A 25,939-nucleotide genomic window follows, 5' to 3' on the forward strand; every position below is an offset into this window, starting at 1 on the left:
GTGCGAGAGCACCACACTCAAGGGGAGAGGTGGCACGCTACCTTAGAGCATGAGATAAAACATGCATCAGGCTGTTAAGATTGTTCAAAGTAAGAATCACCTATTTCAGAAATACCTGAATAATTAAAAATAAATTCTTCCCTGGAAAATTAGGGAGTTGCATATAATACAATCCCAACTAGCCTGGAAGTCAATTATTTCTTGTTTTATGGAGGTTATTTTAATAATCTTTAGACTTTTTCTTTACCTGCTGAGTTAAGAGTGATGGCTTCTTAATGTGGAAATGGGAATAAATAAAAATTTCCTGACCACTGAACGGTGAATTCTTTGCATTTCCTTTGCATTCTCAATATTTTAAACTACAGTTTGGAAACATAGTAAGACTACCAGTCCCAGAACCTAACTGCTGCCTTTCTACTATTGATGGAAAACCCCAACTTACATTACTTTTTATAAGAAATGTGTTATTTCTCATTATCCCAGTGTAATTGAGCTTTGCAAAATGTTCTCTGCATTTACTTGTTAGGTGCTTATTTCTCTCGCCTTACATTATGGACCAAATATATCTAGAAGGCAAGCTGTGATTTATGATGCTATTTGGCAAAGACAACGTACATTAAATACTGAAACATAGGTTGCCAGAAATCACCTTCAGCCACAAAAACTGAACCTGATTCATTCTTTATATTAGCAAACAAATTTTAGTCTATCAGATAAATGTACATAATTCTTCCTAACATTACTTCCCTTGCCATTTAAAAAAAATTACTTAAAATCAAGGAGTGAGAGCAAAACATGGAGTTTACCATTAATGTCCCTTTTTCTGCACTAGAAATGGCTAAATCATTATCCAAACAGGCCCACATTACTTGCTTGGCCAATCCTTCAGGGTAAGAAACAGTGACTAAATATTGCTTCTGGCTATTTCCAAGAAATAGAAATGAAGTAAAAAAGAATTAGTGGGCCAGACACAGACTGTATCCAGCTTACAGGTTATATTCTGATTCACTTCAGTTGCAAGATAAGTGTCTGCAACTCTAGATATATGGTCTCTGGAACTAGCACTGTATGTTCCTACCCATCCATTCCCAGCTGAGGAATCCAGGATGCCCTGGCTCCAATCCTCCCCACATCCACTTTGGGAGGCTACAGGAAGGGTGGGTCAGAGGACTGAGAAGGAAGCTCCACAGGACACTAGAAGGGAAAATAGGACTAGGGTGAAGCAAAGGTGAAGCAAAGGGCAGGGAAAAAAGCCCTGCACTTCTTTCTGATCACTCTCATGCAGTCATAGTATGTTGCCAGAGTGAATTCCAGCCTCCTGCCTTGTCCTGTCCTGAATTTCGAAGCAGTGGCTGCCTTCATCCTCATTGGCTGCTGCCACTTCCTGCTTCCTCCCTGGGCCCTGTTTCCCTGGCCATTATGAAGTGGAAGCTGTTCACAGGCTTTATCTTACCTATCCCTGAAGCAAGGATAACATGCGCACACACACAGACACACAGACACACACACACACACACACCGTCACATCCATTCTCAGACACAGGCTTTCATTAAAGACACAAAAGCACTGCTCATACTTGTGCACTCACTGTACATACCAAAGACAGAGCACTTAACTAGAAATCAGAAAATACAGGTTCTAGGTCAGGCTCCACTTTTTACTATTAGTAAACCTTATGGGAAAATCATAACATCACAAAATATTTGTTACCTTATGTATATCATGCTATCTATGTTATGGGATAGATTATATATTATCTATCTATCTATCTATCTATATATATATATATCACATTATGATATATATGATATCCATAGCTATACTGCAAATGAATAAACATTTCCCCACACTGCCTCTTTTTTACACAGTTGTTACAAGAATCAAATAAAATAATGTGAAAATACTTTGAAAAAGGCATGGTTATATATTCCTTAACCCCAACCCAGAGACTTTCAACCATATATGCAAATATTGGATCTTTCTACCCACACCACAGATGCCTAGGAAAGAGCTGTTCAGTGTGCTGGGAAGGAAAACACCAGAAGAAAAGGGGACAGTGGGGACTTTGTCCACAAGCTCACCACATGACATACTGCTTGCAGTTCTTTTAGACAAGTTGTCTCTGTGTACCCCCCACCCCTTGTAACAATACTTTCCTAGTAAGTGGCATAAAAGAAATTAGGGACAGTAGAGGAAAAGAGAGAAAACCCAGTCTGAAGCCTGATTCTAAGCGAAGAAAATCCCTTTCTTAAGGGAAGAAGGGACTCTTGCACACAGGCATGGATGTTAGTTTCTTCCTTTCTAAATAGCAGAACCACAATGTCTCAGCAAGACATTTCAGAAAATATACTGTTTTAAATGGCCCGTGCAGTGATACTGAAAGATTTCCAGCTGATACGTTTGATTGTTCTCCTAGAGACAATGCCAAGATCACAAGGGAGGGTTTCTTACTTTCAAGATAAGATTGGATGTGCCAGATCTGACTGTTAATTTTGTTCCTCTGTGGATTCCAGGAGAGGAATTCTAGGGAGACAGTGGGGCTATGAAAGGCTAGTTTGATACTGACCCAGTTGTCTGTCAATACAGGGAAGAGAAGAATAGGCAGGTAGGCCTGTAGCCATGTGTGACCTGAATTAGCCCAAAAAGCCATTTGTATCCCCCTTTTCTGAGACCAAAAACATCTCCTCTCCTACCTCTCATTGTTTCCAGCAGAAACTTTTCAAGTTTTTGGCCTAAATTTAGCTATGTGCCTGACACTTGGTAGACTCAAATATTTTTCCAGTGAATGAAACAATGAGGAAAGCCAGCCTTACAATACGGGTTATGTTTCAGGGTATCCAGATCTTCCTAGAAGCATGTTTGCAGATGCTTGACTGCTGTAAACAAAGCTAACAGTAGATCTCATCGATAAAATATGTAGCTAAACTGTATATGAGTGTGTGCATAACAGAGTAGATTTTAAAAAGACAATTAAGAAAAATTATATAAGAATTTAGCATCATGAAATCCATTTTCTGTGAAACATTATATTAGGAGAAAAGAAGATAAATAACAGTAGGAAATAACAAGGTACATAAAATCTTGATAGAGATGTAGAAAAGCATAGTAGAATAGAGCTAATTCTATAACTTATTAGTAGCTAACATGACTACTAAGTATGTAACTTATTGTGTTGCAGTTGCTTGTCTTATAATAATTGATAAATAGCCCTAATTTTTATCAGTGATTTTATGAACTTTAGAAGCAGCCAGAGTTACCAAATTATGTTATAGCAAAATTTATCTCTTGAACCTACCCAGAATTCAGATGCTTAAGGAAAGAATTTTTTTTTTGTACCTGGGATGGAACTCAGGACCTTGCACTTGGGAGGCAGGCAGCAGCACCACTGAGCAAAATCCCTGGCCCTTAAGGAAAGAATTTTAATGAATCATTTACAAAAAAATTCTCAGAATTTGAGAGCTAATAGTATGTTTGACGGCATACATATATGTGATAGTGTATGTGCCCATCACATTGGGTGATATTTTAACTGAGTGGCTCAGCCTGGAATGGGATTGCATGGCGGCAGCACCCTGATGGGTAAGAGACACAGATCAACCTGTAGCAAGTTGGTGCTCCAACAGGGACACAAGAGAAGCTGGATATTGTCACCAGGCATTCTGGGTGACGACACCAGCCCTTCTTCACTCCCCTCCGTAACATTCTGGATGAGTGAGTGTAATTCTCTGGTGATGGCACCTCTCTTTGAGAAAACTGTTTGATGTCATTATGACTCCACATTTTTTTGGATGCAGAGGGAAAATTATAAATGTCCCCTACTCAATATCAAAGGAATATTGTGATGATACTTATAATCATGCAGACATGACCTTTAAAAATGGAGATTTTTCATGCTTAAGAGAACTATAATACAACACAAAAGAATTTATGGTGATCTGCTATCCATGTACAACATTTTGATTCAATTTTTGATGGTAGGACATCAATTTTTGGTGGTAATAATGATCTAGGATTTTTCATCTTTAGACTTATTCAATTTAACCTGCTATTTTTATAACTTAAGATATTTATTTTTTAAAAAGATGATGGCACAGAATAATGCTGGTGCTTTATGACTATAAAACCAAAAATATCAGAAAGTTACTCTGATTTCTAAAAGGGGTGGTAAAGCAGGACTATGTCTCTACATGAATATGTCCCTTGACTGCCATATTTTGTTTACAATACCAAAAGAAGAAATTCTGGGCATATTTGGGAGGGATTTGGAAAAAAGGAGATCTGTTAGTATCTTTTTGAAATTTTCCATATTGAACAACAGCACTGGTATCTGGAAATGATAAGAATGGGTAAAAGCTTGGCTTGTATTAGAAGTGTGGGAAAAAGCATTCTTTTTTAAAAAATATTATTTTGTTGGTACTTTGTAGGTATACAATATAATGACATTCATCATTCGAAATTTGCACCTTTACATAATGTCTCAGTTCTTATTTTTCCCCCTTCCCCTGCCCTCCCTTCAACCCCTCCATCTCTCCCTATTTACAAAGACTTTGTTTCCATTTTTTCCTTTTCTTATATTAATTCCATTCCCTTCTATCCTTTCCCCTAGCCCTCCCACTTACCCTTCCCCTTTGCCCCTTTTCTTCCTATTTCACATTATCTATTATACCTTTTAGTCCTTATTTACACTTTCAGTTTCTCACACTAGAGAAACTATTCGGTATTTACACGTGTCCTCTTTATTTCACTTAAGAGTATCGCCTCAATATGCATCCATTTAGCTATAAATGTCTCTAATTTCTCATTTTTTATGGCTGAGTAGTACTCCCATTTTATTTTAAAAAAACACATTTTCTTTATCCAGTCTCCAGTTGATGGGCATTTGGGCTGCTTCCAAGTTTTAGCTATTAAAATTGTGCTGCTATGAACATGGGTGCACATATATCACTGTGGTATGATTCTTTTAATTCTTTGGGGAAGATACCCAGCAGGGGAATATCCGGGTCAAATGGGACTTCCAGTGCTAATTCTTTGAGGTATCTCCATACTGATTTCCATAGTGGTTGCACCAGTCTACACTCCCAACAGCAGTGGAGCAGGATTCCTCTTTCCCCACAGCCCCACCAGCATTTGTTATTGGTTGATTTCATGATAGCATCCACTGCTCCCAGCCCAGAGGAAGGGGCTTCCAAGCCACTGTTCCACCACTCCCAGCCCAGAGGAAAAAGCATTCTTAAAACAAATTCATTGCTTCAGTTTGAGGATACAAGAAAAGCAGTGCACACAATATCTGTCTAGATAAAAAGGAAAATTAAAGCATCCATCCCACTGTTTGGTCTCATAATGCTCCCAGATGATTCCAAATAATGACATGTTTGGTATGGACACAATGGCAATGATACTGTTTTTCATCTGGAGGTTTTGGCATCATGCAGCTTAGTCACAAACCAAAGCAACAAATGAGAAGCCAGTAGCAGAGTAAAAGTAGTGAAAAGATGGGGATCCAGACCTTTGTACCCTTCTGCTATAGCAACCAATCACACCAGATCTGCAATCCAGATTTCTTTTACTCTAACCAGAGGGAATACTGCAGAGATAAAAGAGAGCAAGAAAAGCAGTAAGAATGGCAATACAAATTAAAATGAAGGCAAAGTAAAATAACAGATAGGGCAATAACAAGGACAGTATTGTCCATGGAAACTACAGTCAGTGTTTCATGGTTATTCCTAGCCTGGAATAGCCCAAGGAAGGAAAGTGAGGACAAACTTGAGCATTCAGGGGGACTGACTTTACAACACAATCTGAGAAACTCAAGAACCCTAGTGAAGCCATTTAAATGAACAAAACCTTTTTTCCAAAATTTCTATTAATAGATTTCTGCAGTACATAGTGATCACATTCCTGTGTAGACTTGCTTGGTACAAGTACATAACACATCCTCCTTCTCTTTTCATCGCCTTCCCCTTTCCTTCTTCCCCCTCCCTCCACCTCTCAGTCCCCTCCCATTTGCAAACAATCCATCTCCTTATGTCCTATTATCTGTGTTGTCTTTTTATTTGTTTTGGGTTTCTCATATAAGAGAAACCATGCAATATTTAAGCTCGTGTGTCTGGTTTATTTCATTTAATGTTATGGTCTCAAGGTGTCCCCATTTTTCTACAGATAACTCAAGTCTATCCTTCCTTATGACAGAGTAGAGTAGTACTCTAAATGCTGGTACTTGATTCTGCCAGTTATCAAGCTGATTGGATATTGAATCTTTCTACAGATGTTAGAAAAGATAATTGGGGGAGGGGAATGAAAAAACAGAATTGGAACAAATTTCTGCAAATGAAACAGGGACAGAGATGGAAGGAGCAGGGAGGGAGGGGAGGAGATGAAAAAGAACTGAGGTGTGTTATGTACACGTACCAACTCCCCGTGAGGAATGTAATCAGTATGTCCTATAAACCTGTACTAATAAAAATTAAAATTAAAAGAAATCTTTAAAAAGAAAGATATTATAACAATAATTAGTAGCTTCTTCAAAGTACACGAAACAGGGTCAGGGATTTAGCTCAGTGGTTCTGCTGCCTGCCTCGCAAGCACAAGGACCCAAGTTCGACCCCCGGTACCAAAAAAAAAAACAACAAAGTACATGAAACATTCAGCAAACTGAAACCCATAAAGTTTCACAAAATTCACATGAAGCAGAGAGCAACTAATATGCAGACATTTCTGCACAGAAAAATGAAAGTTCCAAAAGCCTCCAGCCAGCTGGTCAGAATCCAGTAAAACTTACTGAGAGACAAAGCCCAAGGGATCTAGTCTGACCTCTTTATTTACAGATGGACGAAACAGATTTGGGGGGTTGAAGCCCAAAGGCAGGCTGCTCCCAAGGCCAGTTAGGGTGGAAGATCAGGCGTTTTGCCTCCTGGGTTTCAGTCTCTGTCTGTGTCTGTCTCTCCACCACCCCCCATACCTGCTCCATACACGTTTCTGCTGTGATATATTCTCCTGTACCAGGTACCAGGACTGTACCCTCTCATTTTCTGTAAAATGATTTTTTGATAGCTTTTCTCCCCAATGCTGTTTCTATTTAACTTATAATGTGACATTTCCATGGACTTCAAGTACTCCCCTTGAACAACTAATCAGAAAAGTTCAAGTGTAAGGATTATTTTTGCATGTGATATGTTTACTGTCAAATGCAAACATTAGTTTCATCTTGAATTTACACATATATATGTACACACACATACATTCACATGTATTTACAGATGAACTGTAAATGTGCGTGTGTGTAACAGCTTTATATGTTAGTCTCCTTTCTGTTGCTACAACAGTATACCTGAGACTTTGTAAAGAAAAAAGGTTTATTTTGGCTTATGGTTCTGAAAGTCTAAGATCACAATACCAGCATCTGCTCAGCTTCTGGTGAGAGCCTTGTGGCAGAAAGTAGAAGGGCAAATGGGTACATTTGGAAGGGGACAAAGGAGCTAAAAGTTTATAATAACCTGCTCTAAGAAAATGAATCCAGTCCCATGAGAACCAACCCAGTCTCTTTAGAAAGACATCGCTCTTAAGGGCTCCACCTCACAATACCAGTATGTGGGCAACCAAATTTCAACCTGAGGGACAAACTACATCCAAACTATAGCACATACATATAAAACTAATCACCTGGAGCTGTCAGTTTTTAAAGTTCTAGTTAAGAGATGGTCATGTAAAATTAAGGCTTTCTCATTTAATTTTTACCAATCCAAACAGTTAATGAGCATTTTCATAATTATAAGCCATCATCCCCACAAAGGTGCTATAAAGAAGAGGAAAGAATGAATCAGTCATGGTGTCTGCCCTTCAGGGTTCACAATCTACAAACACTGCAGACTATTTGTAAAATAGAAAGGAATCAGGACCTCACTCCCATTTCAAAAAACGTGCTGGTTTATGTATAGCTTGGATCATAGACAGGAACAGCTAGACTTAATCAAAGATTCTGGACATGGCACATAGCCACACAGAGTCCCTGTCAGAGCAACTTGGTGCTAGATTTATAAATTAAGTACAATATTCAGACCATGGATATATGGGAGTAAAAGGCTCTGAAGTCCCTGCCAGTTAACCAGATGTTATCAAAACCAAACAGCATTCCAAACATTATGACTTCTCAGCACTGGGCCAAAAGCAATGATCATGTTTGTAACCTCCTGCTATTTAAACTCATTAATAATTTACAGTAATGTGGGTTCCAACTTCTACTTAACTGCTTTTCTAAGGGTTAGAGTCACATTTACCACTGTGTTTTATTTAATGTAACCATGATTAATTTACTAAGCAATTATTTTCCCGTGTCTTTTGGAGGGAGGAGTTTTGAGTATTTTACATAGGTGTCATGTTCATCACCCTCGGATCTTCTGGGGAAAAAAAATCTTTAAAGCAAATACATTTTGGTATTTTTCTTATCAATTGCTTTAGTTTACAAAATTTAATTGAAAAGGTTTTGAACAAATGCCAGCCTTTAATAAAACCTTTTTAAAAATCCATTAATCTTACTGCCTTGCACTTGTACCCAAGAAGTTGCTAAATTAATTTACTGACAAAGAAAATAAATCATCATAAATGGTGTTTAAACAATATTGGGGACTCAGAAAAATAATAAGTGACTGCTATTGGAATAATATTATGTTTTATCATCTCATTTATGTGGTAACAGGTTAACGGCAGAAACCTCCTTTCAGTGGACTTTGATCGAACAACAAAGACAGAAAAGATCTATGATGACCATCGTAAATTTCTACTAAGGATCGCCTATGACACATCAGGACACCCAACTCTCTGGCTGCCTAGCAGCAAGCTGATGGCTGTCAATGTCACCTATTCATCCACAGGTCAAATTGCCAGCATCCAGCGAGGAACTACTAGCGAAAAAGTAGATTATGATGGACAGGGGAGAATTGTATCCCGAGTCTTTGCTGATGGTAAAACGTGGAGTTACACATACTTAGAAAAGGTATGCCTGCACAGTGAGGTTGGAAATAGGAAGGGATGATTAGCATTCTCCACCAATCACCTTGAGCACTATGAGGGGAAAAAAACTGCAGCCCATGACCGAGTTCCATTTATTATTCTAAGTTATCAATATGGCAGTCACACCAATACAGCAGTGATGAATTTCTGCATTAGCGAAGTAGATTCTCCTTAGTTAAGTTCTACTATCTGAGACCCTTTTAAGTGATTTATGCTGTAAACAAACAAGCACTAACACTATCCACCTGCCAAGCTTACACACTGACAACATTTGCAAATTAGACCTTGAGCTGGTAAGTCATTTGTAAATAATTTCTGTGCTGGCTCTTTCATTTCAGAAAGAGCCTTACATTAGCACAGTTAAAAGCTGTCAGTTTTTTGTTGTTCCTGGCAAAGTTTCAACGTAACAATAAAAAGCATGTAGGTCCTATTTATGCATTATTAACCAAAAGAGGCCCTTTTCTTAGAAAGCCATACTTTCAGATACTTTGTGCTATCTTTCCATTTTTCTACATATAATAGACAAGCACTGGAGCTCAGACTTCTTCCCATTTCTAAGAATATACACAGTACTGGGCCGGGAATTTAGCTCAGTGGCGGTGCACCTGCCTCCAAAAAACAAGGTTCTGAGTTTGATCCCCGGTACCAGGGGGAAGAAAAGAAATGGAGACTGAGAGTTAGTTACACAGGTGCAAAATGCTAAACTGTATGATGTGTGGCTTGGGGTAATGACTGAACTCAAGGAAAAGAAAGAGAAAGGGAAACAAGGAAAAGGATGATCTCCCTGTAATTCTTTTCTGATGAAATATAATCCACCAAAGAGCATATTCATGTGATGTTTCATGTGCCTTTAAGACAAACATTAGCACAAGAATATGATTTGGTTTTGAGTTCTTATACATCTCAAATCACAAAGTGCTTTACTGCCAATTTCACAGCAGCCTTAAGTTACAAACTCAACTCTTTGTTACTGCCTCCTCCTTTCCATGTATAAAAGTGGCACAGAGTAACTCCTGTCATCCAGACAACTCACATGCACATCACTGCTATGCTCACTGCTCACAATTTTATTCTTCACTAGAGGTGCTCTGCACAACTCCTCAGTCTAAACCCAACTCCGCACCTGTGACCCATCCTAATTCCAAGGTGCATCTGTAAAGACCAGTCTTCCTGAGGACCAGTTTCGATTCAAACCTGTGTGGGATGCTACCAAGCTTATGACAGCTTCTCAACCCTGGAATGCTTTCAGTTAGGGCTGTCCTAGCCAGTCCCTCCTCTCGCAAACCCACCTATTTCCTCTCCAGAGAAGGGACTTGCCCTTGAGACCTGTTAGATGACAAGCTCCCTCCATACTAAGAATTCTGCTTTCAACTGGCTATCTGTTGAGAGACCACAGAGTAAGCCCCTTACACATACCTGTCTAGAAATAAATGCTGACCCATGGCAGATATTTTGCCCTCCAACCTAAGTAGCCCCCAGGCAGTGTTTCCAAGTGAGAGAGGAACGGACTGGAACACTTTTCTAATTTAAGTACATTTCAGGGAAGAGTAATAAAAAAACAAGTACCCAGACGCCCCCAAAAATTGATAGTAGTGATCATAAGGTGGCAGAAAAATGTTTTAAAGGAGCCAAGGAATGTATCATTGATAAGAGCTGCTGTCACAAAATGAGAAAGGCAGTAACCAAGGTCACCTTCATGCATCTGTGGAGAACAGAAAAGCCAGTGAGTCCTTTTTCATCGTCTCTCCCCAAATTTCTAATGTCTATTTCCATTTCCTTCCCAGGATAGTGACACAAAGCCAAAACTTACTCATCCTACACAAGCCGTTTTACTACCTTCAAACATGAAGTTAAATGACTGTAAAAATAGGTATCAGTTCCTGTGACTTGCACTACTCCAAACCTTCCTTGGAAAAATACAAACTGTTAGGAAAAACTCTCAGGACATTTAGTACACAACCTATATATTAGCTTTCCATCACTGGGACAAAATCCATGAATTGAGCAATCTGAGGATTTACTTTGGTTCACAATTTCAGAGGTTTCATTCTGTGGTTGCTTAGCTTCTTGGTTTCGGGTCCTTGATGAATCAGAATGTCATGACCAGGAGCATGTAGTGGAGCAAAGCTGCTTAACAAACATGGCAGAAAGCAAAAGAGCAAGGAAGGGGCCATGCCCCAGTGACCTGCCCTCCTTTACTAGACTTGCTCCTGAAAGTTTCACCATCACTCAATTGTGCCAGAGGCTGGTGACCAAGATTTCAACATGTGGCTTTAAGATGACATTTAAAACCCAAATCATAACTTGTATATAAAAATTACCCCTAGAGGGCCTGGGATTCAGCTCAGTGGTTCCAGTGCCTGCCGCACAAGCGCAAGGTCCCAAGTTTGATCCCCGGTACCAAAAAAAAAAAAATTACCCCTAGACTTGGCCACAGAAGTTGTTCCACAGCCTAAGTCATGAAAACTGTGAAGATGGTGGAAAATGAAAAGAGCATCCCTTGGACATAAAATTATGCATTTCCATGTCAGAAGAAAGGATGCCTCCCACCTAAACCATCCTTCCTGTGCTGCCATCATCCCATCTGACCTCACGGGTTACAGCAAACTCTGCCAGAGAGAACCACCCCAGCCCTGTTTTATGGTTGAGGTTCACTTGACCAGCATCAGGGTTCACCTTTTCTCCTGTTGGCCCATTTGTCTTTCTGCAGTTACTTGCAAACCTATGCAGAGCTTACTTTTATTCGTATATTCATTCACTTCATAATTTAGCACCAAAGCATTTGTAGTCCAGAAACCATTATGATAGCACCTGAGGTACAAATAAAATTTGGTACCTACAAAAGAAAATATCAAATATAGATTTTACTGTCAATACACATGTCTTGTGGGAACCGTATCTAAATCCATATTTCTATTAAGGGCATTTATAACTCATTCATCATGTGATTAATTGAGCCATGTTTGTTGACACTGGTGCTTTATGTTGTATACATTATCCATTTTTGGCTAATTTCATGTCTCTTCTTCATAAAATATTTTGAATGTTTTGCTCCTCCCCCAAACACACTGGAAATTAAAACATGATTTGAGTGGCTCTTCAATCAAATGAGGGGGAAAAACCACCTTACTGTGTAATTGCTAATTATGGATAGGACTGCATTTCCCCATGCTATTTTCTCCTTGAAATATTGTCTTTAAAGCAGCTTTATTCATGTCTATATTATGAGTTCGCCAAATCCATTGACAATCTGCTGGTTGGCTATGAATGCCTAGAAAAAGAATGGTAAATCATGACAAGTAGCACATTATGAATCTTGAACCACTAATTGCAGAACCCCTCACAATTAAGCATCCAAGCAAATTAGGCAGGGAATCGTTAACAACATGTAAGGTCAAGGATAACTCAATTAAAATGAAAATCATTTTCTCAGGCGGAATGTTTCTGTATATTCGTGGTCACTAAATCCTCTTTCACAAACACCAGGTAACAGTTTGTGCTTTCTTTACAGTCCATGGTTCTTCTGCTTCATAGCCAGCGGCAGTACATCTTCGAATATGATATGTGGGACCGCCTCTCTGCCATCACCATGCCCAGTGTGGCTCGCCACACCATGCAAACCATCCGGTCCATTGGCTACTATCGCAACATATACAACCCTCCAGAAAGCAATGCCTCCATCATCACAGACTACAATGAGGAGGGACTACTTCTACAAACGGCTTTCCTCGGTACAAGTCGGAGGGTCCTATTCAAGTATAGAAGGCAGACCAGGCTCTCAGAAATTTTATACGATAGTACAAGAGTCAGTTTTACCTATGATGAAACAGCAGGAGTCCTAAAAACAGTAAACCTCCAGAGTGATGGTTTTATTTGCACCATTAGATATAGGCAAATTGGCCCCCTGATTGACAGACAGATTTTCCGCTTTAGTGAAGATGGAATGGTAAATGCAAGATTTGACTATAGCTATGACAACAGCTTTCGAGTGACCAGCATGCAGGGTGTCATCAATGAAACTCCACTGCCAATAGATCTCTATCAGTTTGATGACATTTCTGGCAAAGTTGAGCAGTTTGGAAAATTTGGAGTTATATATTATGATATTAACCAAATCATTTCCACAGCTGTGATGACTTATACAAAGCACTTTGATGCTCATGGCCGAATCAAAGAAATTCAGTATGAGATATTCAGGTCCCTCATGTACTGGATTACAATTCAATATGATAATATGGGTCGTGTAACCAAAAGAGAGATTAAAATAGGCCCCTTTGCCAATACTACCAAATATGCTTATGAATATGACGTTGATGGACAGCTGCAAACTGTTTACCTAAATGAAAAGATCATGTGGCGTTACAACTACGATCTGAACGGAAACCTTCATTTACTGAACCCAAGCAACAGCGCACGTTTGACACCCCTTCGGTATGACCTGCGAGACAGAATCACTCGACTGGGTGATGTCCAGTATCGGCTGGATGAAGATGGTTTCCTGCGTCAAAGAGGCACAGAAATCTTTGAATACAGCTCCAAGGGACTTCTAACTCGAGTTTACAGTAAAGGGAGTGGCTGGACAGTGATCTATCGTTATGATGGCCTGGGAAGGCGAGTTTCTAGCAAAACCAGTCTGGGACAACATCTGCAGTTTTTTTATGCTGACCTCACCTATCCCACTAGGATTACTCATGTCTATAACCATTCGAGTTCAGAAATTACCTCCCTCTATTATGATCTCCAAGGACATCTTTTTGCCATGGAAATCAGCAGTGGAGATGAATTCTACATTGCATCAGATAACACAGGGACACCATTGGCTGTTTTCAGTAGCAACGGGCTTATGCTAAAACAGATTCAGTACACTGCATATGGTGAAATCTATTTTGACTCCAATATTGACTTTCAACTGGTAATTGGATTTCACGGTGGCTTGTATGACCCACTCACCAAATTAATCCACTTTGGAGAAAGAGATTATGACATTTTGGCAGGACGATGGACAACACCTGACATAGAAATCTGGAAAAGAATTGGGAAGGACCCAGCCCCATTTAACTTGTATATGTTTAGGAATAACAACCCTGCAAGCAAAATCCATGATGTGAAAGATTACATTACAGGTAAGCATATTTTCCCCTTGAAAATTGCTAAATTCCTGTAACCATTAAATATAATACATGAAATAACTGGAATTGACCTTTTAAATACATTTATTCCTGTTGGGATCCATAGAGAAGTACAAAGGAAAAATGAAACATAGTTACTTTCCATTCTGCCTGCCAATGCCCAAGGCAACAAGTTTGGGGTTTTTTGGGGGGTTTTTTTGTTTTTTTTGTTGTTGTTTTTGCCAAACAGAATCCAGTCATTAAGGGAAGAGCCACGGGGGAGCAGAAAACATAGTAAACTTAAAGTCCCCAAACTGGAATTCCAGTCTCCTCTCCTATAAACCATGTGGCTTTATAGGCAAAATATTGTTTTTGTATCTCCTTGCTATATTAACTTTCTATTACTACAATAAAACACCTAACATAGAGCTGGGGATGTGGCTTCCTGGTAGAATGCTTGCCTGGCATGTGCAAGTTCTTGGGGTCAGTCACCAGCACAGAGGGAAAAAAGTGCGAAATAGGTCCTAAAGAGGGAAGATTTATTTTGGTTCATAACTTTAGAGCTTTCAGTCTATGTTCAACTGGCCTCATCCCTTTGGACCTGTGTTGAGGCAGCATGTTGTGGCAAGAGCACATGCCAGAGGAAAACCTCTCACTTCATCAAAACCAAAAGTTGAAAAAACCAGGATACCACAGTTCCCTCCATGGGCATGCTCCCAGTGACCTAAAGACCTCCTGCAAAGGCCTGTATCTCAAAGGGACCACCACCTCCACCCTGAGTACAAGACTTTAACATATGGCAGTTGCCTCAACTATAACATGCGAACAATAGTGCCTACCTGGGTCATAAACATAAGAAATTTTGATCCAATTATAGTGGCACACACCTGTAATCCCAGCTACTCAGAAGGCTGAAGCAAGAAGATCACAAGTCAAGGCCAGCATGGACAACTTAAAATAAAATTTCTGTCTCAAAATAAAATTTATTAGATCTAGCTCAGCAGTAGGACATTTGTCCAGCATAAAAAAGCTCTGGGTTCAATCTCCAGTACTGAATTATGAAATATGATCAAAATATACAGGGAATGTTTGCATTTTTAAAAATAATATTACAATAAACAACACACTGCCATTAACTCCTCTCAAAATACTCCCGTTCACTTTGAACACTCCTACCCATCATTCTTGTAATTTTAGGAAGTAGCTCTGAAAGCTCTCTTTCATTAGTACCTTTATAAGGTATGATAAAAAATACAGTGAAAGTTGCTGTCAAATGCCATCCAACAGAAAGGCAGAATCATAAAAACATTATGGTGTATCCTCATCCACCTCATTCACCAGATCTGGCACCCTGCAACTTCTGGCCCTTCTTCAAAGTAAAAATGATCATGAAAGGTAAACAATTTGAGACAGTTCAGGTTATCAAGGCAGCACAACACAACTGAAGACATTCACAAAAGAGGACTTCCAGAACTGCTTCAGAAAGTGGCAAGAATAACGGGATAAGTGTGTTTGAAGCAAGAGGGAGTATTTTGAGGGGGCAATGTGTCTTCTACTGTAACAATTCTTTAAAGCACTCATCACATTTTTCTATTACACCCCATCTACAATCATGCATTAAATGGTAACTATCTTACAAATGTGTAATGTAGGATCTCAGTACATAAACAAACTTCTAATGGAGATGATCAATCTGAAACACAACATTGTGACACACGTCTCATTCCTGGGAGCTGTCTAACCTCCTTCATTGCCATCACCTTGGGACAATAATGAAGCAGTTTCTCTCAGCAGTTGTTTAGCCAATAGATTCTGTTTATATTCTCACTTCATCTTACACCATGATCTCCAATGCCATTTAGTGCAGCTCCTGCCTGGTGAGCACACTAATTTTTCCACCAATATTTTCAGTAATTTTCAGGCTACAGATTTCATATCTTTCCAAGTTTAGTACATGTTACTCTTAGTTTTGCAAGATTTAAAACATCAGTTCCCACTTCTGCCACCACAGAACAACCAAGGTGAAACAGAGACAAGGTCCTTCCAAACGTGCTCTAGGTCTCTTCAGTTCCTCTACTTCAAAACTTCCCAATCATCCCTTTCAGCTTTCCAGTCCTATTTAGACTGCCATTGTGAACCTTTCTACCATATTTATGCTTCCTGAAGGACAGCTCTTTCTAGAATTTTTGTTTTGTTTTAGTTTGGTTTGAGTTATCCTTTTTCTTTTTGGCTTGTGTTCACTGCTCCTTCCAGCTGCCTCTTTTCTGGCTCAGTATCTGAGACACACTGGGCTGTCTGTTCTTTCAGCTCTCAGAACAGCTCTCAAAATGCTGCCTCCTCTTCACCAAACATCTGTTTCCCACCCTCCCAGACTTCCAAAAGCTTTTTGTATGTCTCTTCCATCTAAACCAACTAAAAGTCCCTCTTTCTGCATCATGATTCAGCAACACCAGTAAGGTGTTCTTATTCAGAGTATTTCAGTATATGCCTGCATTTAAATCTTATTATTTGTTAGTACTTTTCAATACTTAAGACACTCTGTTTTTCACTTAAGGAAACAGTGTTCAGAGTAAGAGAATCTTTGCCTTCAGTACTCCAACATTTGGGAGAAAGAATTTTCCCCAGAACATAAGACTCCTTTGCAATCTTATATACACTTCCCCCCCAAAAGTGTTGCTTTCCATGCTGTGTGAAAACATGGGGATTTATTGCTCAGCACTACCACTACCACACCCAAAACAGAGAAAATACCACCAGTTTTGTAGCCATATGATACCTGGACAAAGGACCTGCCAGCCTGGCAATGAGGTGAAAGTTTGTGCCCTAGAGAAGGAAATGGGAAGCAAGTGGCTCTCCATCATTCTGACACGGAGTTTACCACTGATTATTTAAGGGGTGTTGACAAGGGCTGACTGAAGGGCTGGAAAGCCCACAGCTCCTCAATTCATCCTCTCCTAGCAACGTGGGCTGCAGGGAATGCCATAGCAGCATTTTCTGAAAAATATCAAAAGAGAGATGGAACAGCATAAAAAATATTAGGTGAAATGCAATTTCAAATTTTCCAGCAATGTGCTTAATATATAAAATAATCTACACCCAACTGTACTCATAAACCTGCAAGCCTGCTGAGTAGTTCTGTAACATTATAACCTCCAGAATAGAATAAAAGCCTTATCCTGAGCTTAATGGCTTCTGGAGTCACATGGCAATATTATAAAATACCATTTTAAAGGTTTCCAGGTTCTCTCCCCAAAAAGTTTGTCTCCACCTGTGCACAATGAGCTTTTGAAGTCATAACTGATGGTAATCAGAACTTCTGCACCCTTGACCGGTGTTGCCAGCTTTTAGCATTCATCTTTGATTAAGAATCAACTGTTCATTTTAAAACTCTCAATTTAGGGTTTTTATTAATAGAAAATGGGTTATAGAAGTCCACATATCCTAAGGCAATCACTTTTGAAAGCTAAAAACATACAACTTCTATTTAAGACCAGCCTCTACTAACTACAAAACAAATTTCATTTGTTTTCTACAACTATGTCTTTTTCATGCTGCTGTGCATTTCTATTATCCTTTTTATCACTGGCACTGGCACAGGATCCAATTTCGCACTTGCGAGAGTTTATCCAGTCTAAGTGAGTCTCTGTTACTCTGCATTTTCCATAGCACTGCCATAGTTCTGGTACTGAGGTTACTGTCTTCCTGTCTAAAACTAGCAGATCTGAAAAGGTAGGAGGAAGGCAAACTTGTGCTTGTTTTCAGATTATTTGTGAAATTGAGCTTTTTGTAAGGTAAGAATTTAAATTTATGAAAGCATAAAATAATCTCTAGCACCGTTCCTTTTGAATATTCTTCTCCTAGATGTTAACAGCTGGCTGGTGACATTTGGCTTCCATCTGCACAATGCTATTCCTGGATTCCCTGTTCCCAAATTTGATTTAACAGAACCTTCCTACGAACTTGTGAAGAGTCAGCAGTGGGATGATGTGCCGGTAAGAAACCAAATGCAAAACTATGAAAAGGTGATAAATGGCTTACTTGGTGTGGTACTTACCCATATTTGATCAAACTACCCTTATGAAAACTGTACCAAAGACACTTTTTTACCCTTTTGGAGAAGGAAAATTGACACTTCTCTGAATTTCAGTTTAGCAAACAAGGGCCTGTTAAATAGGCTTAAATCTATTTTTAGGGATGCTAATAAAACATGGAAAGACATTATCGAAAGGTAATAAAATGCAGAAGCTCATTTTTGAGTGTTGGGTTTCTACAGAAAACCCCATGAAAGCACATTTATGGCACTTGGGACCTGCAGGCAAAGACACAATAAACAGGAGGGCAGGAGATTCATATTACAAATTAGCAGTCCACAAACAGTGCCACAGTGCCTTCTCTAAATTAGTAGCAGTGTTTCATGGGGAAAAAAATAAAAATAAAATGTCCTCCAGTAAAGCTCTACATACCAACTAGATGTTTGTAAATTTTCCTGAAAATAACAGATCAGGAGGACTGCAACAGTTGAGAAAATAAGAAAAGAATGGAAAATTGCAAAATCAAACTGCCATGTCAGAATGCAGCCCTTTATATCCCATCATTCAGAGATCAGAAAGGAATGCACAACAAACATCAGGTTTTCTAGGTTAACACAAGGATAATTAGAGATTAAAAATTTGGGTTACCCCATAGTGATAAGGAGAAGAGAGTACAGTTTTTTGGAAAGATTAATTCCTCCTCTCCCTCCAGCAGTTGTCCTGTACTTTCAATGAATACAAAGAGAAAGGCAATTGTGATTAAAACATACACATACACAACAGCCACTATACCAATATCTCTATTTTCTGGTATGCATTTATTTCATACTCAACATAAAAGCAATTTTTTTCAGATGTCACTTTTACATTTCAAAAGCAAACACCATCAAATTTCTAGGGTCTGGGAGTTATTTTAACATTTCTAACTTCAAATCAATCTACATTGATAAAGTGCCATGAAGACATACTGAAGTTTCCTGATGCATTTGAATGTGAATGCCCTAATTGTGTGTGACTTTTCACTATGCCTGAAAACACTTAAATCTAACTGTACAAATGGACACGCCAATTTTTTTTTCTGGGCAGCCTTTTAATATGGTTCATGTTCTCTGTCAAAAGAAGTGCATAGTAAAGACAGCTTAGGGAATCAAAGGCAAAAACATTGAGGCTGCCCCAAGTGCAGAAAAAGTTTCTTTCACTGCTGGAGATGAAACAGATGTTTCCATTTGGGAAACATTGGCCAGATAAACATCTGGGGATAAGAAATGACTGAGTTAAGATACCCCAATTTAAAACATTTGCCAATAGAGATGGCCCACTCTCCCTAAGTCTGCAATAAATAATTGTTTTTCTAAAGTAATAAATACTCTCTTCCAGCTGCCCCCACTCTCTGCTTATCCAAGTCCATTTCAGTTCTGCGCTTACACTGATGATTTTCAGTTGAAATCTGTGTCCACAAGGAGAGCGCAGAAATGACTGAAATTAGAGCACAAACGCTTCAAAGGGTATGAAGTCAGGCCCAGAGATCCGCCCCAAGCACCCCCAGCCTTCCCAGTTCTTCCGTGTTTGGTGCTTTCTCTTCAGCCTCCCATGGAGAAAGCTGCAGGGATGGAGGGCTTGGTAAACTGGATTTCTCACATGCAGGCGGGGTATGAAAAAAGGAAAGCTAAAGACGCGAACGAATATTTTGCCCACTTTATAAACTAAAAAAAGTTTTCAGCAACAGTAATGGAGTTCCCTCTTTAACATTTCCAAACTCATCTGGATCACTTGAGGGGAGGAGATCGAATGCATCCCTCCTCCGCAGGTTGTGCAGACCTTTTCATCTCAAAGACAACCACATGAGGTTTTAATAAACACCTTGGCCCGGTCTTTGGCCGAATGGGAAGCCCTGCCAGGACAACTGGCTCCCCAGCAACCAGATGCTACAGTTGTTCTCTCAACCTTACCCCTGTTGTGTTTCACTTTTCAGCCCATTTTTGGAGTTCAACAGCAAGTAGCAAGGCAAGCCAAGGCCTTCCTGTCCCTGGGGAAGATGGCCGAGGTGCAGGTGAGCAGGCGCAAGGCAGGCGGCGAGCAGTCGTGGCTGTGGTTCGCCACGGTCAAGTCGCTGATCGGCAAGGGCGTCATGCTGGCCGTCAGCCAGGGCCGCGTGCAGACCAACGTGCTCAACATCGCCAACGAGGACTGCATCAAGGTGGCGGCCGTGCTCAACAACGCCTTCTACCTGGAGAACCTGCACTTCACCATCGAAGGCAAGGACACGCACTACTTCATCAAGACCACCACGCCCGAGAGCGACCTGGGGACGCTGAGGCTGACGAGCGGCCGCAAGGCGCTGGAGAACGGCATCAACGTGACGGTGTCACAGTCCACCACCGTGGTGAACGGCAGGACTCGCAGGTTCGCGGACGTGGAGATGCAGTTCGGCGCGCTGGCGCTGCACGTGCGCTACGGCATGACGCTGGACGAGGAGAAGGCGCGCATCCTGGAGCAGGCGCGGCAGCGAGCGCTCGCCCGGGCCTGGGCGCGCGAGCAGCAGCGCGTGCGCGACGGCGAGGAGGGCGCGCGCCTCTGGACGGAGGGCGAGAAGCGCCAGCTGCTGAGCGCCGGCAAGGTGCAAGGCTACGACGGGTACTATGTACTCTCGGTGGAGCAGTACCCCGAGCTGGCCGACAGCGCCAACAACATCCAGTTCCTCCGACAAAGCGAGATCGGCAAGAGGTAACCCCCGGGCTGCGGAGAGACAGCCGCGCCACCCTCTTTGCCACGACCACCAAACTGGTTTGCTGCGTTTCTCTTGAGCCTAAACCACATCCCCTTGCTCAGATTTTTCTGTAGCACAATCCGAATCGGACTCTCCGACACAGAAGAGCCTTCCAGGAGAATGGTACTGCTATTAAAAATATATATACACACACACAAACAGAAACAAGGAACTTTTTTTCTGAATGACCTTAAAGGTGATCGGCTTTAAAGAATATGTTTACATATGCATATCGCTGCACTCAGTTGGACTGAAAGTATTTAAAGAAAAAATCGTAAAGAAAAGGCCTAAACATTTTCTCTGGGCCATCTGTTTGAGGCACTGTATTTAACTAAGGTTTAAAAAAATGCATACAGTGTTTCCAAATATTACCGAATTGTCGACTTTTGCTTACAAGAAGTAGTCTCTCTACATAGGATGTGATATATATCTCTGTTCATTTTAAAATGTGGGGCAAAATTACTGTTTATAGACAACTCAACTGCTTTCCCTGTGCTGCTTTGTAAAAGGACATTGGCACAAGCGACTTCTGCTCCGCCGGGGATTTAATAATGGATTTTACAATGCTAACGTGGTTTGCCTTGGGGAAAAAACTGGCAAATAGTATTCTTGTCACTGATAAGCAAAGGAAACCCTGATTTTTTTGTAAATTATGTGAGACAAGTTGTTTATGGATTTTTATATGAATTACAATTTACTGTACATCAAATATTAGTCTCAGAGGAGTTAATTTATGTAAAGTGTTTAAAAAGTTTATACTTAAAAATAAAATGATAAAAACATGTGAACTGTGTGATTTTTTAAAGGATTGCACCTTTTGTTATCTGTTATAGCTGTACAGTATAAATTATTATATTGTAGAGATATAACAACTTATGCCTATAATGTCCAGAAGTGTTAATATTTTTGTATTAGGTTGAAAATGTGCAACTTTCTATCATTTAGATGGACAGGACAGTGCAATCCAAGTGGGTGGCTAATCAGAGAACTGCTCCTTTCTCTCCCTTCTCTCTTTCATCAAGCCAGTGTCCTCAGCCATTATCAACTAAGAGGCACAGTAGAAAATCAAGGCTGGTGGAATGTAATGGAAGATATTTTTTAAAAATACACATACACACTACACACACAGGGAGGGAGGGAGGAGGACTTCTCTGGCCCTCTCAGCCTAAAAGTCAATGGGGAGTTGCTATAATTAACCACAGGGTTTTTACTGTTATATTGCTGTTCGTTGATGCTCCATTTCATGATGGAGGAGAGAGACCACATCAAATGCTCGGAAGCGTTTGTGGGGAGGAAAGGATCTGATGTCCTTGTGATCATAAATGTGTTATACGATCTAGGAAAGATAGCAAAAACCCAGCAGTGGTGAGTGAGCCAGAGGGAACCGGTCAGGGACACTGCCGGTCTGGGATTTGGACCCTCAGGTCCTCAAGAGGGACCAAAAAAGGAGACTGAAGCTCCTATTACCTTGCAGGGCCCAACCATCTTGGGGGCCGGTTTGAATGGCAGCCTGTGCTGTCCGGGGAGGCCCGGGGTGGCAGACCCAGTGGGAGGTGAACTGACAGCTGTACCTCTGCACACAAGCGTGTGGGAGCCAGTGCAGCCACCATCTGCACTTCTGTGCCGGGCCAGTCGCTCTGACAAATTTCTTTCGTGAGCACTAAATTCAGCCACACAAAAATATTTTTAGAAAATATTTCTCAGTTCATTGAGCTATAGTACACACTGTTTTCCTCTATGTATAATGGTGATAAAATATAGCAAGTGAACATGTCGTAAATATAAAGGTTCAAGTGATGTATTGAAAATAATTTTCTAACTGCTTTGTATGTATCACATACTCTAAATTGCACAGTAGGCGTGTTTATTAAACAGATTGGCTGGGAAAGTTTCAAAATAGCTACTGAATTTACAGTATCAGTGCTATTACTGTCTTTGTGTATTTGGTAGAGCATACCGAAGTAATTAATCTTCCAATGAATGCTGATATTTTATTAGAATGAAAGCACAGATTAGCGTTAATATTTTTTATCCTGGAAATCCTTTGGCAAATATTATGGATCCCAAATTTAGAAAACTATGAGATTTCAAACCACATAAACATGGTTCTGTTTTACATTTTATTTTTTAACTGTTAACTTAGGTACTTGCAGTTCTGTTCAATGGAACTTCCACAGGACTGTATTTAGCATGCTGTAAGTACTTTTGGGTGAAATAGGCTCTGAGTCTAAATTCTCAGAAATGTCTCAGATGTATTGACCATGAAAAGCTTGTACCACATGACAAAGGAAAAGAAATCATAGGTCTTAACCTCTTCTCAATATGACTGGTTTTTACACTCGCACCGATAAATGACAGATTTGGAGAATCTCCTGGTGCTTATTTTAGATGAAGTCAAATCAACCCAATTAGTGTCTTGTTAGTAGGTATAATGAGCCTATTTCTTTCTAAAAAGGCTTGTGATCTGGACATGCTTTTACAAAAAATAGTGACCTTGGGGAATATGTAAACAAAAGATCTTTTTCTAAGAGTTGGGGGTGGGGGTGGGGGAACTGTATAATGAAAAGAATTAGCTTACAAAAAAAGAAATTGATATTCAAAGTATTTTAGGCAAAGCCAGTCAAAATGCTTTCATGATATTTTGAGATGTAAATTTTGTCTGATTTGTATTGGTCTTTTCATTTGCCTTCTTAACTTTATATGTGACCTGAATTTTCCATAACTTGATGACTATAGATTGCATCTAGGCATTCCAATAAAAGCCAACCCAATGTGTGTGTGTTTATATATTTTTTCAAATTTGGGCTAGCCAGAATTGCATTTGTGTTTAACATGGAGGATGCAAAAAAGTTGCAGTTGTTGGGGTATAAATTCACCTGCAACCCAGTTGGTAATATCCTCTTTAATCTGTTTTGTCCACTGGCCAGAATGCCAGCTCAGGAGAGCATGCTTCACAGAGGACTCTCCCATGGCCTACTTTAGAAAAACATTAACTACACCCCCATAAAGCCAAACACTAACTGTGAGGAATAACAAAAAAAAGAAAGAAGGAAGGAAGGAAGGAAAATGCCCATTACTACTAGAGAACAGGCCTCATTCCTGTGATCCTGGCAATAAGTGTGCTTAATTAAAACACTTGATTAGAATAATCAGTTTGGGCCTGATAGGCTAGCAGCCTCCTGGAGATATCTAAATCTACATATAGACCAGCTGATTAGGGCATGCTTCGCTCAGCAATTCCGTGCTGGCAGGCTAGAGCCTTTATTTTAGCCTGAAAGGCAGACTTCATCACACTTGCTTTGTAGTGACAACCTCATATTGATAACACATGGATCCAACGGGAATCAGGTCACTCCACTTGGCAAACTGGTCCAGTTTCACATGGTCTAAACAGGAAATCTGGAAAAACAGGTGAATTACTACTACTCTTGCTCTCTATGCTGCTGTTCTTTAATGTCTGAACAAATGCAAAGAAAAGCAGTTTAGGTAAAAACTATCTTAGAAAATAAATGTCTGTGTATAGGATGTCCTGCTGCCACAGCCTATGAAATTTGCTTTAGTCTGTTTACACTCATCACACATTTCCCAGTTGTTGCATGAGGTTTGACCACCTGACCTAAACCTGAGCACAACACCTGAAAAGAAGGATCTCAAGTCAAGACCAATCCTCTAGCACTTTGAGAGATGAGAACTGTGTCTATGATGAACTCCCTAGCCATGGCCACTGGCCTCCTTGCTCACCATCTTTCCTTTCTCCCTTTGTCCTGGCCCACTTCTAAATGCAGCTCTTTCTTCACCTGCTGAAAAGCAAATCAGTTGTCTGAAGTGCTTTTGGAATAGAGAAACAAAAAAGGAAGCAGGAAGGCACTGCACTACATGTTGCGTGTGGCATGTTGTCTGTGACAAAACCACCTAGACAGTACTCACAGCAGCTCACTACTGTAATACAGAGAAATGAGGACAAAGACTCACCCAATAACTGCCACCACCCAACTCAGGTGAGATGGGATGACATTTAGGCTCCAGCAGAGAGGGACTAGCCACCCCCCGCCCCACATACACAACCAGAAGCCTTAAAGGCCAACATAGATCTCAGCCTTTCCAGAGTCACTGAGATTTTATCCTGGTTTGCTGCAGAGAAGTGATCTGAGTACCTCACCCCAGGTCACAATATGCATCAAATGCTAGAAGGTGCAGAAGGAAGGTACACAGAGAAAGTTGAGGGAGTGGTCCAGTCCACAGAAGGAAGCAGAGATTTCCCGTCAGCCAGTGGCCTTTATACATCACATAGCCTCCTAACAATGCTATTGAGGAAGGTTCTGGAGACAGTGCTTGCCACCCCTATGCACAGGGCACTCGATCTTTTCAAAGCTGCTGTAACTACAGTCATGACGTGTTTTTCTACATATAAAAATGCCCCCAACTCACAAAGCATGTGCCTTCATCTCCCCTCTGCCCGCCAATATTTCTAGCTCCTCATTTACCTCGCTGTAGAAATCTGCCATGCAAAGTTTGATGGCCCATCATTTCTAAAAGAAAGACCATATAAGCTATTTATTTGATTTTGGTCATCCTACCAAACCCATTCAAAAAAAATTAGTTGTAAGTTATTGTTACCCATTTTAATCACAACATTAAACCTTGGTATAAAAGAGGTACTGCTAAGCCAATGGAATTTTCTACTTTCTAATTGAAGCCATATACTGGATATCCTCTCTAGCTAGGATTCTCATTTGCTATTCACTACCTAGAAAAGCAATAGTCTCTTGATGTTAGTTAATTGCTAATAACTTTTAGGTAAATTGAGTAAACCTTTTCATTTATGAACTGACTTAAAATTCTGTCATGGAGGAATATAGGATTCCTAGTGCTCTGTGTATAGAGAATTTACTATAAACTGATTCTAAGCTTAAAGTAACATCATTATTCAGTTTAGTGTTAATGGGTTCCACAAAGCAAATTTAATAAATCCTTCTGGGATCTAAGCTGAGGAAAATTAAAATTAGAAGCATAAATTGTGACTTCT

General features: G+C 40.1%; 1 protein-coding gene across 28 annotated transcripts in view; it reads left to right on the plus strand.

The window, feature by feature from the left end:
- Tenm3 (teneurin transmembrane protein 3) overlaps positions 1 to 23,688 on the plus strand; it is a 2,554,979-nt gene extending 2,531,291 nt beyond the window's left edge. For all 28 annotated transcript variants that reach the window (XM_087217023.1, XM_087217025.1, XM_087217024.1 and 25 more), the window contains 4 exons: positions 8,694 to 8,990; positions 12,519 to 14,130; positions 17,977 to 18,107; positions 20,119 to 23,688. In XM_087217023.1, the coding sequence (XP_087073149.1) occupies positions 8,694 to 8,990; positions 12,519 to 14,130; positions 17,977 to 18,107; positions 20,119 to 20,874 (2,796 nt within the window). In that variant the 3' untranslated portion in view covers positions 20,875 to 23,688. The remainder of the gene's footprint in view (positions 1 to 8,693; positions 8,991 to 12,518; positions 14,131 to 17,976; positions 18,108 to 20,118) is intronic.
- Positions 23,689 to 25,939: the final 2,251 nt, after the last annotated feature.

Source organism: Heterocephalus glaber, unplaced genomic scaffold, assembly GCF_053883595.1.
Source record: "Heterocephalus glaber isolate CG9 unplaced genomic scaffold, H.glaber_assembly_v1.0 deba00001461, whole genome shotgun sequence".
NCBI lineage: Eukaryota > Metazoa > Chordata > Mammalia > Rodentia > Bathyergidae > Heterocephalus > Heterocephalus glaber.